The sequence below is a fragment of the Hippoglossus hippoglossus genome, chromosome 13, assembly GCF_009819705.1.
Source record: "Hippoglossus hippoglossus isolate fHipHip1 chromosome 13, fHipHip1.pri, whole genome shotgun sequence".
NCBI lineage: Eukaryota > Metazoa > Chordata > Actinopteri > Pleuronectiformes > Pleuronectidae > Hippoglossus > Hippoglossus hippoglossus.
Window position 1 is genome coordinate 4,885,343 of NC_047163.1, and position 16,641 is coordinate 4,901,983.

At 43.1% G+C, this 16,641-nt stretch overlaps 1 protein-coding gene across 3 annotated transcripts in view; it reads right to left on the bottom strand.

Annotated features, from left to right (window-relative positions):
• Positions 1-1,411: 1,411 nt before the first annotated feature.
• fndc3a (fibronectin type III domain containing 3A) overlaps positions 1,412-16,641 on the bottom strand; it is a 45,348-nt gene continuing 30,118 nt past the window's right edge. For 2 of the 3 annotated variants that reach the window (XM_034604059.1, XM_034604057.1), the window contains exons 10-25: positions 16,581-16,634; positions 16,368-16,492; positions 15,985-16,159; positions 14,891-14,977; positions 12,623-12,761; positions 12,034-12,102; positions 11,818-11,936; positions 10,773-10,878; positions 10,400-10,575; positions 10,126-10,239; positions 9,819-9,968; positions 8,431-8,780; positions 7,039-7,251; positions 6,122-6,288; positions 4,905-5,029; positions 3,461-3,802 (exon numbers count right to left, since the gene is read on the bottom strand). In XM_034604059.1, coding sequence (XP_034459950.1) covers positions 3,479-3,802; positions 4,905-5,029; positions 6,122-6,288; positions 7,039-7,251; positions 8,431-8,780; positions 9,819-9,968; positions 10,126-10,239; positions 10,400-10,575; positions 10,773-10,878; positions 11,818-11,936; positions 12,034-12,102; positions 12,623-12,761; positions 14,891-14,977; positions 15,985-16,159; positions 16,368-16,492; positions 16,581-16,634 — 2,493 coding nt within the window. In that variant the 3' untranslated portion in view covers positions 3,461-3,478. Of the gene's footprint in view, positions 3,803-4,904; positions 5,030-6,121; positions 6,289-7,038; positions 7,252-8,430; positions 8,781-9,818; positions 9,969-10,125; positions 10,240-10,399; positions 10,576-10,772; positions 10,879-11,817; positions 11,937-12,033; positions 12,103-12,622; positions 12,762-14,890; positions 14,978-15,984; positions 16,160-16,367; positions 16,493-16,580; positions 16,635-16,641 lie in introns of all 3 variants that reach the window. The other variant, XM_034604058.1, reaches the window with a different exon arrangement.

The window sequence follows — 16,641 nt, forward strand, 5'->3', positions numbered from 1 at the left end:
CTGTTGGTTCAGAGCCACCAGCTCCATTAGATCTGAATGAACCTTTACAGGAGTCACGCTGACATCAGGGCGAGTCTGTGTGTTTACTCTGAGCTGACCCGCGGCCGGATGCAGCGCTCGGACCTGACGGGGCCACAGGATCGTCCCTCCTCTGTTTACTGCTGTCAGCCACCAGGAGAGCTTGTTTGTTCTGCTCTTTGTGTTTGAGACCAGCAGGTCCACTTTCCCCCTCGTCCATCATGGCTCTTACACCACTCAGGCGTGTTTGTCTTTTTGTACGACAGCATCACTTACATTGATTTCCTGGAGACTTACTCTCACCTTAACCACAGTTACTACATGCCTAACCCAAACCCTAAACTCAACCTGAACACAACCTCAACCCAAACCTTTTCATTAACCAAACCCTAAGCTAAACTTAACCCAAACTAAACCAAACCCAGCCTAAACATAAACTAAACCCTTAACCTAAACCCAATCCTTAACCTAACCCTGACCTAAACCTAATCTAAACGTTAGCTAAACCTAAACCAAACCCTTTATCTAAAACCTTACCTAACCCCTAACCTAAACCCATAACTTAACCTAACCTTAGAATATGTCTTCACCTGTAAATGTAAGGTTACGTTATGGGGACTTGTTTCTTGTCCCCATTATGAAAACAAGTCCCCATACTGTGAGTGTGTAAACAGATGTAAGGTCCCCACAACCTGAGTAATACCTGGACCACACACACACAGAACAGCAGCGTTGGACTGTTCCAACGTTAGACCAGATTACTACCACTCCATCATATAGATGTATTTTTATCTAGACTAACAGTCACTTGTGTTTTTGTGTGTGGTTTTATATTGTGTACTTCTTCTACTACAGCTGCACATGCTGTCAACCATTATTCCCTGTGATTGATTCTGATGAGCAGTGGAATAAAAACCTAAAACCTCAGTTCTGAGTGTTTTAGTCTGTTAATACTACAGCCACTAACCACCTTCTAGTTAGTTTTTATTTCTAAGTTTATTCAGTAAAAGTTGGAAAAAGGTCTGAAATGTGTGTATGTGCAGTTTAATGTCTCTCCCACTGATTTACAGCAGGATATCGAACTGTTTGGAACCACGTTGTCCTTGTACAGTGCCATTAGAACCATGTTATAACCAGACACACACAAATACCCAAACGATTAAGAATTATAAATCTTTTATTGTGCATGGATCCTTTGTAGATATCATGGCTATACAGATACACTTTAGATACATACCTATGATTATACATTTTTCCCATAACGAACATTTTAAAGTGATATGTCTGGTAGTATGTATAGTATAACAAATTTCTCATTTTGGAATGTACGGTGTATGAGGTAACTGCAAACATTAAAATTACATAAAAATGGTCTATTTTTGTGCATATTTTACTCATTTTTGTAGCATTTTGTTGACCCCCCCGCCCCCCAGCCAGAGGTGGTGAGCCCCCGGGTGAAGAGGTGTTAAAATGGCACACGTTGCAATCGCTATCAAAAATAGGAATTTGACTTCTTTAAATGACAAAGAGAAGACATTTGCAGAATGTCTCAAAGACCAAATCATGTAATTATCCAAGACGTTTTGCAAGGTACCTGTATTTCATTTTTCTTTTTTTTTTTAAACGGTGCTCAGCGGCAGGAATCTGCCACCGAGACCAAACGACACTAGACCCCTACAGCCAGATTACCAGTGAGAACTCCGCGTTAGCAATCTGTTACGAATACTTAAACACACAGAGAGAGAAAGGCAAATTTTTTGATTCACAGGAAGTACATGATATTTTTGTATCTGCCATTTGCGTTCCATGATTCATGAGTACTCAGGATTTATTATTTTCTCTGGAGAGTATTAACTTATATTACTTCAATATTATAAAAAAATATACTTCACAAATGTATGACCTGACAAAAAACAAAAAAGACAAAATCAAAACCAAATCATAGGTTATACATATAACTACTTTCAATATCTCGCACAATTACGTAGGTTTACTAACGTCAAATAAATGATGCAAAAAATAAAAGGAAATAAAACACAGCTTAGTGTTTTCTAACACTAAAAGAAAAACATTGAAAACTTAAGAGAAATAAAGAAATTCTCCCGAGATTTTTTTCCCTCTCCAATTAAGGCCTCTGAAACAACTGGTTCATACTTATTTCAATTAATAATTTTTTTTACATTTTTTATAGTTTTAAATTTAATTGATTATTTTTTTTTTGGCTGAGACAGATCAGCTGTTTCAGTGACATAATAATGTGGTAGTACAACTTTTAAAACACCCAAAACACAAGTAGGGCTCGGACAATCTCAAAGTGTGTTCTATAAAATGCATCACATGACCAAGACGCTGTCAGTCGAGGTTTTTCCTTCCACTAAGGTGCAAAATCAATTACTGGGGGGGAAAAAAAAAAACAAAAGAACAAAATAAAAGAAAACATACAGTTAAGCATACATTTTTTTGTGCTGAACAACAATATTTTGGAGTAAAGCAGCTGCATGATTGTAAAAACAAGCTACAGTATAACTATATGATAGTAAAAATAATTAGAATTCACTGTTAGTTTGGTTTTTGTTGGTTTTTCTAAACTTTATACCGAGCATTTGTTTTTCCTCAAACTTACAGGTCCTTTGCGTCTTCACTGTACAAAAATATACTAACATTTCTCCAGTCATTTTTGCATCCTTAAACATTCTGAACATCTAAAAGGATGGAAAGTGCTAAATGAACGTGAGCGAGATTTTTTTCGTTTGCGGTTCTTCTCTCACTAGATCCCCTTAAACTCCAGCAGGGGCTCGAGTCCCTTCATCTGGCCCTGGAGCTTCCCAGCCGTGTACCTCGGTGGCACGAACTACAAACAATACACACATCTGGACACACACACCTTCACTGTGCAAACACTGGCCCACCAGGTCCCAGGATCAAATAGCAGATAGGCTAATGACACACCTACGTACTATCTTAGGAACACACCTATCAAAAAAACAGTTTCATACTGGACACATAAATGGAAATATAAATAATGACTATATATACTGTAATCAACAAGTACATGAGTCGAAGCGCCCCCTTCCCCCCTTGACCCTCTCCCCCAAAATAAACCATTTCCCTGCTCTTTTCGGAGTTCCTTACGCACAGGAAGCTTATCGTAATTCAACAGAAATCAGAACTGAACGACAGATATCACACAAAGTTGGGGGCGGGGCTGACGAAGGCAGGAGTGTCAGGACGATATCGCAGGGGCCAAATAAGGTGTTACATCCTTGACTCATATCTGCTATTCAGCTGTCACTCACCGGCCCTTCCTCTCCCCACACACACCACAGTGAGTAATGCGATTACTCTGTCGACGACGGAAAACAAATACGTATAAAATGAAGGATACAAAACAATAGAGACCGGGAGGGGGTGGGGGGGAAGAATAAAGCTATAACCCTGCAGCTGGGTGGCGCAAAACCGCTCATTTAATGACAAAGTACTGGATGACAAAAGCGATGAGGATGGCGATGACGGCGAAAACCATGAGGAGGAGGAAAGCGCACTGCTCGTCCGTCAGGCTCCGTCTGGCTCGGTTGGACTCGGTGCCGGCTCTGGATCCCGAGCCGGTCGCGCCGCCGCCCACCGCCACTTCGTTCCTCTGAGGGGAGAGGGTCACTGTGGGGCTGTAGGAGCCGTTCAGCTCAGGGGCGTCCTGGCACTGCCTGATAGCACACACCCGGAAACGGTAGTCGCTGCTGGGCTGCATGTTCTGCACGTGGAAGGATGTGGCGGAGCCTTTGTAGGCCTGAGGAGGAGAGGAGACGAAGAGAAGACGTGAGGAGACAAGGAGAGGAAACATACATTTGAACTTAAATGTAAACATAAGAGCACAACTTTTCTGAATTGTTTATTCTGTAGAAATAAAAGTTTTTATATCAGCAAACCGATTTGTCTTTGAAAGGCTCATGTTGGCTGATCATAAAATCCGTCAGGCTCTATTTTCCTTCCATATAATCCTCATGTTCACTGAGATAATTCTTGAAAGAAACTTGATAAACTGAACCTGACTCATATCAGTGAAATGAAGTTGTTTGTATTGACCATGTACTGAACTCTGAAAGTGACAAACTTCCTCTCGTGTCACCTTTTAGCTCCGTGTCAGGAATAATGGATGAACAGTTTGTCTTCCTCTTTTAGCTCCAACTATTTTCAAATTTATTTTTGTTAGAGTTATTTAGTTTGTTGGCAGAAGTTTGGAAACCATCTGCCTCCGCTCTTCACCCAGCCGACACACCCACGAGTTTTTGGAGAGCCTTGATTTGTTCGGTTGCTAGAGTGACACTTTTTTGATTTTCCATTTTCTGAGTGAACCAACTTTTCATGTGAATTATAAAAGTGGGTGTAAATGAAAAAAAATAACAGTCTCCTCGTTTCTTGTTTATAATTTGGCAGGATAAAAACCACAGGCAACCGGAGGAGGGTACAAACCTTTTAGAATATATATTCGGACTGATAATAACCATGGAAACAAACTTGCGCTGAATGGCAGCCACATATTTCACCTCCCTGATTCGATTGCCATGTATCATGTGGTGAGATTAGCATAAACCGGCAGTAGCCATTATTCCACATTAACGTGGTGGAGGCCACAGAGCGATGGATGTGCAGGCAGGGGCTCGACACCTGGGAAACCTCGAGGATCAATGACGTTTGCATAATGGGCAATTTAAAGCCAGCAGTGACTGATGCAGGACGCTGCAGTGCCACACAGTGAAAACGTTAAGACCCCCGGTACCATCTGCATCCCGGTCTGCGACAAAAGGCCACCGTGATGAATGGGGGGTCACCCACAGGTAACAAGGGAAGGACACAACACACGAAGAACCTTCACACGACGACGCCAGTACCTGTTTGAACTCAGAGTTTCCCATCATGGACTGCAAGGTGTAGGTGATGGGGTCCCCCTTCATGGGCGGTAGGGCCTCCCATGTGACCTCACAGGAGTTGTCATCGAGACGCTCCACTTTAGGGGCTGGAGGGAGAGCATGAGAAAATAAATATGAATAAAACTTAGACTTAAAATCAACAAGAACTAAAATAAATTACACTATAACAATCAGATCAGACCTTTGACCACTGAAATCGAATCAGTCTCAGTGAACATTTGTGCCAAATTTGAAAGGATTCTCTTGAAGCGTTTTAACACGCACATTTTCTCAAGTTTCTGTTTGAATCAAAGCTTTGAGATATTTTTAAAAAATGGTTGCTGCTAAAGAAAGTGTTTGTTTTAATACAAAAGAACTTGCTTTGATATGTGAAGTGACTCAGCTGAACTAAAGAGTGAATTTCAGACATGCAACATCTAACTTTTTCGCCATGAGCACAGAGTCGTCAGTGTGAGTCATGCTCTTCTTTAGGTAGGTGGCATTTTAAGTAAAACAATAAAAAATACGTGGTTGTACTGAACTGGTGAGGTCATGATACACGATTGTGTGTGTGTGTGCGTGTGTGGGCGGGGTTTCATCCTTTGTATCATATTGATATTAAGCTTTAGACCCGATGTTCAAATTGGTCTGCATTCAAACAGTTGAGAGTCCACTTCACTGAGTGGAGACCAATTGTTGAGTAACACTGACAAACTGGCACATAAGAGCCAATCAGGGATCAAAAGAGAAACTGCAGAAACGACTCGACACGTGAGGACGACGTGAATCTCTTCCACACGAGTCTTAATCAAACACAAATCAATTACCAGAGGTTAGAAACCTTGAGAAAAGTTTGTTGAGGAAACAAGCGCTGAGAGAGAGAGAGGGAGAGAGAGGGACAAAGAAAGAGTAAATCAAGAAAGAAAGAGTAAAAAAGAAGAAAGAGTGAAAGGGAGAAAAAGTATATAAAGAAATAGTGAGAGAAAGAAAGAGTGGATAAGTAATAAAAGAGAAAGACGAATGAGAGAGAGAAAAGAGAAAGAGTGAATAAAGAAATAAAGGTCAGAGAGAGGGAAAAGAGGGAGAGAGGAAAGGTAAGAGAGAAGAGAGGGAGAGAGAGAAAGAGAAAGAAAGGATATTAAAAAAAAGAGCGAAAGAAAGACAGATATAAAAAGAGAGAGAGAAGTGTGTCTCTGTACCTTTGACAGGAGCTGGAGGAGAGCGTGGGGTGGTGAATGTGTAAACATTGGAGAAGGGCCCTTCGCCCGCCTCATTAAAGGCCTGGATGCGGAACATATAAGAGGTAGACTCATTAAGCCTCTGGACTTTGTGTGTGTGGAGGGGTCCTTTATACAAGGATATAAATCTGAGGGAGGGAGAGAGAGAGAGAGAGAGAATTTAATGAGCAAAAGGGTAAAGATGACAAAAGGCAAACAAGAGGAGCAACTCCTCTGCCAGGAAATATACAGTAAATCATCAGTTCTCCTTATAAAGCTCTTTCTGGTGCGTTATGGTCCACGTGCCCCACCCTACTCTGCCCTGATCACACCTGGTACTAACACCTCCTGTGTGATCAGGTCACCAGTGGACAGCTTGAAGTAAAACATCCAATCGGTCAGACTACATTCACAGTCCTTTCAGCACATGAACGTGCAACTGAACCACTAACATGCGCCGCCGTTAAATGGCGTCCTCTCCGTCAGCGGGAGTGCATAATTATTCTGCTTTGTTCACTATGTCTGAACATTTTTGAAAAAGCAACGGCGATATAGAATTTCACGAGTGAGTCAAACATCTAACGTGATTTGTTTTTTCCTGGAACACACCAAGAAATAGACTGAGTCTGTGTTGACACAGACGAAACACAGAAAATTGCATTGCTGCCTCCTGCTTGTTAACAACGTGAGCAAACAAGCAACATCTGATCCTCGCAAACGTAAATGATATAAGTGTTTATTTGCTTTTAGAGCAAAGAAGTGAGATCCGATCACAACTCAGCCGTAACCTAGACGTTATAATCATATCACCTAGGAAACATCTTAATCTTAATAATCAGGTATGATCAGGACCCTTAATACTTGAGGTTTATCAGTATGGAGGGGGGGGGGGCACCGACCTGCCGCTCTTGTCTCCACTCTGCAGCTGATACTGGAGGGCGTCTGAGGTGGCGGCTTTGGCTGGGCCATCGCCCCACTTGAGCCTGAGGGTCTGGTGGCTGAAGGCAGTGCACTCCAGGCGGGGTGGCTGCGGGGGCAGGGGCTTGGTCTTCAGCTTGAAGGTGTGACTAAAGGGGCCGGCTCCCAGGCTGTTCAGGGCCTGGATTCGGATCCTGAGGAGGAAGAAGAGAAGAGATGTCAACGTCAGAGGCTACATCCACATTAATGCATCCCTGTTGCTGTGTTTAAGCCTCGACACTCTTCAGTAGTTTTCTGGTGCATTAACCTGCAGTTACCCACATTCACTCCTTGATTGGCCCCTTATCAGCCACAACTCGACTACCAGAGGAGAATGCAAAGCGATGCCCACACTTCCTGTCGGTAACAGTTTCACCTTGTTGTCGGTCAAAGAAAATTAAATCCCAAATCGTACTTTTCACCACTGCTGCTCCTCGTTTATAATATTTTCTGCTACTAAGCAACCAAGACAATCTGCTTCCTGTTAACATCGAAACGTGATGTAGGTTTTCAGCGTGTTAGTATGGATCATGGAGATAATTTTTGATAAGGAGCTAAAACACTCGTCTGGACAGAGATCGTTTAAAACTGTTTTTTAAATTAGCCTTGATATGAATGTAGCCTGAGCCGACCTGAGCTGAGACCCTGCAGTGCCTGTCATCATGGTATCAACAGTATTTCATCTCACTGACAGGTGTTTACGTTCAGCCTCTGTTAATGCACAGTCTGAGTGACATTTGATATTGTTTTGACTCTGCGTCTCCTGAGAGCTAAAAGTCGGCACTTTAATTCAACCTCTGTGTTTCAGTACAAATCAAATGTGTGGGGCCAAGTCAACGGAGAACACGTCACCGTCAGACTTCACCGTGATTCTGCCACAGAGCTGTGTGGGCTTGAGACAAACAGCATGTAATTGTACATCCTGTGCAGATGACTTTTGAGATAAAAATAAATAAATTGACGAACGGGATTTTATTTCATGCAACGATGCACGAGTGTAGTTTCCCCGTAAAAATAAACCTCTTTTATAATCATGAATCAAAAACAAGCCGCTTTCATTTCGGCTTTGATGGTAAAGGAGGTAAAGTCCAAAGTCTAGTTAAGTCTAAATGTTGCCTGTCCTGGATAAACCAGACTTTACAAATGTATTGAATCATATTTGGTTTTCCTCTTTTATGCCCAGAATTAAAATTGTGTGTGTAATTTGATTTGTATCACATGTTATGCTCTAAAAGTTTCTTATCTGTTCGCTCTTGTTGACGTCTGAAAGTTGACATGTTGCGTGGTACAAATTTCGTAACCCTTTGACCTTACGACGAGGAGGAAGTTTCTACCTGTAGCTGGTGTCCGGCTGCAGATGCTGAATGATGTGTTTGCTGACGGGGCCGATGGAGACGGGCTGGCGCTCTCCGAGGTCAATCAGGTAGGAGGTAATCTCAGAGCCGTGGTCACATGGGCTGTCCCAGGAAATGCCCAGGCAGGTGGACGGCGAGTAGAGCGGCGGCGGCGGCCGGGAATCGCTTTCCTCCTCTTCCTCGTCTTCATCTGCATCCACCGGGGTCTCGTACCTCTGCAGATCGGACTCCTTCAGCGCGTAGATGTTGCTGACGGCAGCAGGCACAGAGCAGGGGGTCTGGCACAGCACTGCCTCGCTGAAGGGCCCCACACCGGCCACGTTCACAGCCTGCACAACAACAACATCAACAACACCCGAGTCAACGCCAACTCATACGTGTCATGTGAAACAACACGTGTAACACCCATATTTGACCACAAGGTGGAGTGCCAATGTAAACAGCTGGTAAGATTCAACAGGTGTAAGGTTTTAAATTTCTAAAAGGATTATGTTATGTTTTTAAACAACTTCTACAATGAAAGTCTGGATCTATAGCCTGACTAAAGTGTAATATTTAGGGATGGCACTGCCTGTACTGAGGACTGTGTGTGAGGAGGGAAACCACAGTGTGTGAGGGCTCATAAGCAGCCACTGTTCCTTCCTTCATCCCCCGTTGAACCACAAAAGAGGCTGCGAGAGAAAGAACAGCATGGTCTGAAATTTCAGCCTGCACCAGACCCGAAGGACAAAGCCGAAGTTTTAATGCCAGCCTCTAACGTCTCCTCTAGTAGACAAGTGCTGGATTCATTGGTGACCGTTGAGAAATTCATTCAGTGCAACAGCACAACTGAGATGTGGTTTAACTCAGTGTATTCATCTTGATGAGATCAAAAAATCCATTGCACAGGGTATCTACACTTTCAAAAAGACAAAATCTTTTAATACCTCCCCCTCCTTTGACCGGCTGATCTTTGCTTGAACGTAGCTGATCAAAGCGGCGAAACAAAACTGAAAGCATCAGTAGTGTGACGTTTCAGAAATTGAAGTTAAAATATACTGTATTCAACTTCCTCCATTTAAAGGAGGTGTGAATTTCCATATTTTATACTGATGTTGTTAAAATGATCTCAAACCTGTGAGAGGAACAAACTCGCTCATCTGATCAGATTAGTTTCCACAGACCCACACAGGAAATTATTTTGTTGAATTAGTGACCTTATTCTGGAAATTCCTGTATTCTATTGAATGCCCCTGAATTCTTAATACGTTCTCACTCAATATTTAAACTGAAATTACTCAAACAGGGTTTGTAAGATGAGATTTTAATGATCTTAATGTTTAATGAAGAAGCTTCACAGGACAAATCAAGCATTTGTTATTGCTCACCTGCACCCGGCAGAAGTAGTTGGTTGCAGGCAGCAGCCCCTTCATTTCATGGCCGAGCCCCGGTCCACTGTAGGACACCTGCATGCTTCCTTCAGCAGCCCCCCACTCCAGGCGAAACTCTGTCACCACTGCTCCGTTGCATGAAGGAGCCTCGAAGACAAAATCAGACAAATTACACATCAGCACTTACAGAGGAGACTGTGATGTCTTTTTAATAATGTAACCTATATGGTTCTCAGAATGATTTATGTGAAATGATCATTTGTGTGCATCTGAGGGGGAAACAGTGGAATGGAGTTGGTTTTACCTCCCAGGTCACGACAACACAGCTGGGGGACTTGCATGTGGTGGAGGGAGTTCGACACGGCTCCGGCGCCCCGGGGCCGGTTGTGACTTCACAGCGCTCTGAGAGAGGTCCGAACTATCCACACGAGAGAAGGAATAACATTTTCATACAGCTGAAGAATCTAATATTAGACGTTTCAAATCAAATTTAGTGAGAGAGGGTTGAAAGCATGAATCAGAAAAAAAAAAAAAACTCTTCCTGTTATTGATAGATCAGCTTTGACAGACGTTCTCACCCCAGCTTTATTCGCTGCCTTGAGCCGGAAGCTGTAGGTTTTTCCAGGCATTAATCCTCCCACAGAGCAGTCCAGCTCTGGACCCTGGTAAACCTCCCTGCTGTCCTCAGACTGCAGCCCACTCACTTCCACACTGTAGCAGGACACTGGGCTGCCTCCGTCTACCTGAGGGGCGCCTGGAAAATTTGTGAAACCAGTGGTTATAAACCTATATCCTTTAAAAGTGCTGTCAGATACAGTATATTTACAAAGATAATCTTACAAACTGCAAATAACTTCAAAGCTTGCAGCTTTGAAGTTATTTGCTAGACAAATAAATGCATCAACAGAAGCTACATCCCACACAGATTTGAGTTGGAGAGGAATGACTCACCCCAGCGCAGTTGCACCTCCCTGGCTTTGGGCTTGCCCACCAGCCGAGGGGGCTGGCAGGGCCCTGGGGGCACTGCGGGAGTCTGGACCTGCAGGGTCTCCGACAGCTTGCAAGGGAAGACAACACACCAATTAGGACCAAGAGAAAAAAAAAAAATCAACAATCGCACATCCTGCGTCTTTATCTCTCGCACAACACAAAGTCGATGCGTACATATTGTCATTTTCACCAGCTTATCGGATTCAGGCTAAAGCACACGAGCGAGGAGGCAAATGTGAACGCAGCATTCAGAGGTGCGTTCTGTGTTCCTTACAGAGCCGTGGGTAAAGTTAGGCAGATTTTCTGGGGTTTATTTTATTTTGCAAACTGAACTACTGTGACAAAAGGCAAACATGTGAGTGTTATGTCACATTGTGCTGCACGGAAAGGCAGGAGCTCGCCACCGTGAGTCATGTTTCTTTAGAGGCCCCATCATGAATAAATGCATGCACTAACAGCTGATGAAGAAATTAATGAAAAGGGTCTGTGAACTGAACTAATTAAGAAAAACATCCTCTGACACATGCAAGGAGGGTTAATCGATGAGAGGGCTTTGCCTTGTACTTGCACACCAGGAAGCACTGTCTCATCTCCCAACATAGGAGACTGTGAGAATGACAATTTCCTATTAAAACTCACCATAAATAGAGAAGCATATCTTGACTCATGTAAAATTGATCAGATCAACCACGGGACGTGACGTGGTGAGATTCAGAGCTTCCTGGCCTAACAACTGCAGTGTATTTAACAGCCAAGAAATGCATCAGCAATAAGGAAGCCAACAGAAAAACAGTACACAATAATCAGGGGTACTACATTGTTTAGTGGGCTGTGGTAACCAATATTAGGAGAGTGTTAGGAGAGGATGTAGATTCATTTTTTAAATAAAAATGGCTGATTTATGATCAATGTACTGATCAGCAACCTTTTTGAATTCCTGTGGCGAGACACAAGACCCATGTGTGCGGCTGTGTCTGTGCACGTGTGCTGATGCTGAGTGACTCACCGGGCTCTGCCCCCCCTCGCTCATGCAGTAAACTCGCGTCTGGTAGGAGCAGCCCGGCTTCAAACCCTCACACACGTGCTCCATCGCTGGGCCCGAGTACACCAGCTCCCATGACATGCCTGAGTGCAAAACATTTCAAATAAATTGCAATTATTTCAATGTTTTCAAAGTGCAAAACATAATTTGAATATTTCATTTTTTAAATGTAGAACTCACCACTTAAGCCCTCAGACAGCTCCACAACGAATTTAGTGACTTCTGCTCCACCATTTTCTTTTGGTGGCTCTGAATTTCAAAACAAACAAATACAAACATTTTTTTTAAAACTGCATTAACCAAATCCCTCACCTAGGTAAAGCCTCTGAATAAGAGTAAGCTGAGTTCTCGCTATGTCTGGACATCAACTCGAGAATCGATTATTTCCAGCAAAAATGTGCTTGAGTGCCTTCGAGGTAGCAGAATTCCCAATAATTCCCCCAAATCATAAACAAAAGGGAAAATATAACTGTAGATGAAGCACTGTTTTTCCAATGATCTGCAAACATTACTTTTCCCCCCCTTCAGAAAACTGGAGGCAGTGAGTGACGCGTGTGTCCAGTGAGAAGGAAGAACTCATGCTGACGTCTGAATGACAGAGACTGTCACTTCATCTTTTATACCGACTACAAGGAACGTCATCCGTCTCCAGTAGAATTATCTCTGATCAGGCAGAGCTCAATGAGAACTGTGAGCGTAACTGTGCCTCGCCATGTAAGACTTGAGTGTCTTTATATAAGAAAGGACACATGATAAGTAAAACGCTCACCCCAGGCCATCTTGAAACTGTTGGGCAGGACTCTTCCTCTGATGACAGGCCTGCAGGGACCACTGGGTCTGTCTGGGTTCGTGATGAACTCAACCACCTGGCTGGGGTTGCTCTTCCCTTCTGAGTTGTATGCCGCCACCTGGAGAAAGTACATTAATACAGGCCGTGAGAAGTCATATCACTGATGTCAGTCAGTGCATAGTGAGTGCATAAAAGGTCATTATGTTTCCTGATAACAAGCACTGACTAGACTCAGAGAAGGGTAATGAAGGGATCTGAGACACAGAGTGAGTGTAACATCTAAAATGGCCTCGGAAAAACACCACATCATCAGAAAGATTCAGCTCCTTAAATCTACAGGGTCGTTTCAACAAAACAGTTTCTGCACCACAAGCACTGCAATTGAAAAAATGAGGCAATAAGCTTTAGTGGCATTTGCATTTCAGCACGGCACATCTGCAGTTATGTGAAAATCTCTGTGGGCCTGCTGAGTGCAGCTCATATCCATACTGTACCAAGACAAACGTGCACAGCACCCAGCCTCTGCTCACACTGCACAGCTGGATAATTGGACATGAGGGAGAGAGTGAAAGGGGGAGAGGGGGGGGTGGGGGGGGTCTCGAGGGTGACTAATGAACCTTTCATTTGGGCATATGGTGGTTTGTTTGGGTAACAATAACTTTCTGTGAGTATTGTCTGAGAATGCTGTGGTGTGGGTTTTTCTGGCTATGTGAGTAAAGCCTTCTAATTCTCAGTCTTTACATTGGGCTCTAAGCAACATACCTACCAGGTTTGAAGTGGATGGGACAGTTTTTCGAGAAAGGTGAATTACATATGTACAGACAGAGATTCGACTCATTATAGTGAGATTACATGAGCAATGTAATGAAACTGAATTTATATGAGTTAGTTTAAATGTTTATATTCTTTCTTCATCTTTATTATTGTCAACAAGTCCCATAAAAAGCCCAAAACCAACAATGAATTAAACTGTGACACAACTTTCTAACTTCCCTGTATCACTCACTCTCAAGCCTGTTGGTTCTTCTTGCTAAAGAGAGTTGATCTAAAAATAGGATTACAAATGTACACTGATCACAACACAACATGAAAATCAGTTACTGGTTTTATTTTTGGGAGTAATCGATGTATAGATTCATTTCTAGTAGTAAATTAAGTATGTTGGGCAGTATTTTTCTGTACATTAATACACACAGCTGAGTACTTGCAGAAGTAAGATGGTATATGTGAGATCATCTCAAAATACAGCAGTGGTTTTCACTGGAACAAAATCACCCAGTGCGACAGAGTGCCTCATTGAAAATATTGAAATGTTTTTGGACAACAGCGACATTTGGCACAGGAGCTACACACTCGGAAATTATATAAATTGACTGTTTGTTCTGGTCTTTCCATGGGCTTTGCTAACAATAAGAAAAACTGTGAACGTTACGAGCCAAATCATTTAAAAGGCAATAATGTTTATGTTTTTTTAAGTTGTTATACATAATTATATTACAGGCCCCAGCCCTGGTTTGAACAAGTTGGCTCACGCTCAGTCTGAATGCCCTGTGGGGCTGCCAGCCGCAGGCAGAGCTGAAAACCTCAAGATACATTTATCTTAAGAGCCTTAGAGAATTATGGCTGCATATGTATTTAGCATGAATGGCCCGAATGGGGATTGAACCACTAATCCCAGCAGTGTTGGAATCACATTTGAGTCGGTTTGGTCCTCTTCAAAAATTTGCCTCAGCCCTTAAATTCATTAACACACTCTTCATTCATGTGTTGTGAGCGAGAAGCGAAACGTCTCATTCTGACACACGTTGCCGACACATTGCACAGAAAACCTGCAGCTTTTACAATGAGAAATTTAAGATTTTCGACACCTTTTACAAATCTGCCCGGAGCAGATTCTATGAGTTATTCAAAAACCAAGGGAACGAGTAAAGCTGTCAAAACCAGCTGATTTTTATATCTAATATAAGCAGTGTTAAAAAAGATATGTTGTAAAAAAAAAAAAAAGACAAAGAACTATAAATCAATCCCAAAAAATGTTTAGATGTTTAATACTGACCCTTCCTGTCAGTTGCCCCCCACCCTGTTGACACAATCCTGCACATGGATGAGTCATAGGGCCACTGTGGGCGTCTGCACTCTCCCTGGCTGAAGCCTGTCCCCCCTGCCCATACACACTAAACTGCGGTTCAAATTAAAGCCGTGGATCAACAGCTTTGACTGCAAAACATCACGGTGCTGTTTTCTTACCCTAAACTTGTACTTGGTGCTCCTGTGGAGACTCCTGACGGTGCAGGATAGCTCGTCGCCGTCGTAGCTTGGCTGGAAGCCATATCCCTGGGACACAGACAAACGACAGTGGGAGAAAGAAAACAACCAGGTGAGCAATGACTTACAAGACAACCATTGTAGCACAGAAAACAAAGTGGTCTGCTGGAGACAAACAGCTACAGGGGATAGAGGAGCCTTTTTTTGGTGATTTCCCTGGGAGGCCCTATATCTGCAGGTAGAGGTGACAGTAGGTATAAATGACATGTAACTTTAAGAGGAAACTGTGAAAGTATCGCAAGAAATAATGCGGCGTTCCATTACACCTCGGAGCCCGGCCCGTGGCATGACGTCACATTAACCTGAGTTGATGGCGCTCCAGTTGCACAGGAACAATGTTTACATTAGCCAGCGAGCAATTGTTAGCAAAAACAGTTCATAATAAAGCATTACGCTGCATTTTACACATACTAACACCGTAGTACAACGTCCACAGACAGTAATTGGACAGTACTATGTGATCAACATATTTAATGACATAAGTGCTAATAAACTGTAAAAACTACAGCTTTCACTACTGTTGATATATGGAGGGGCCATCTTGGTTTTTGAAGTCAGGGTGGTGAGTTTCCTCTGACTTTTCGAGTTGAAAATCCGACTTGAGGGGACTTCCAGTTGCAACTTCTGACTCAGGGTCGGAAATTCCGAGCTGCGAGGTTGTAACGCGGCATAAGAGGCGAGTTAGATTTTCTTCATTTGGCTGGGTTGAAATGAATAAACTAAGAAGCTGTGAGAGGATGCATGAACCAGGGACATTGATTTTGATCATTCTTTGATTATAATTGTGAAAACTGTAAGTGTACTTTGTTAATGCTGTAAATATTTAATGCAGTCAGACAATCAAAGAGAAACACTTGGCAGTTCCAGCCTCTAAACAGTAATGACTCTTCAACTGCAGAAAGCACTTTACACAGAGCGGAAACAATACGTTTAGTATTTTGCAGATGTTGCCAAGTCATTTGTGCATTTCAATCCGTTTTTTTAAACTTGTAAGAAACAAACTATGCAAGACATACCGAGCCTTCCTCCTCCATCTCCAATATATAGTAGATGTCATCCTCCTTGGGCGAGCTGGTGGGTCTCTGCCACTTCAGACACAGCCAGGTCACCCCCGCCTTCTCCAGCTCTGGAGGGAAGGGTGGCAATGGCACACTGCATGAAGTGAACAGGTCCACCACTTCACTGAACTCGCTGGGGAGGGCAGAGAGAGAGAGAGAGAGAGAGAGAGAGAGAGAGCGAGAGACAGAGGATGGGAGAGAATGGGAGAAAAGAGACAGGAGAGACAGAGTGAGAGAGAGACACACACACAGATGGAGACAACGAATGGAAGGAACGGTAACAGAAAAATGGACAAAATGGGGGATCCAGGGAGTAAACTAGTAGCGGGGGGGGGGCCTACCTTCCTCCCATGTCGTTTTTGGCTGCGAGGCAGAAAGAGTATCTGGAAGCCGGTGAAAGCTTGGTCACTCTGTACTGCTTCTGAGGTCCATAGTAGCACTGTTCATAAATCCCAGTGCCCTTCCCCTTCAGAGAGAAAGTCTTTAGTTTAACTCGAAATAGAAAAAAAGAGTTTCGTTCTATGTTTTTTTTCGTGATAAATAAAGAAAATTACCTCATCCCATTGAAGAATGTAGTTTTGGATTTTGGAACCATTGTCACATGGAGCCTGAACA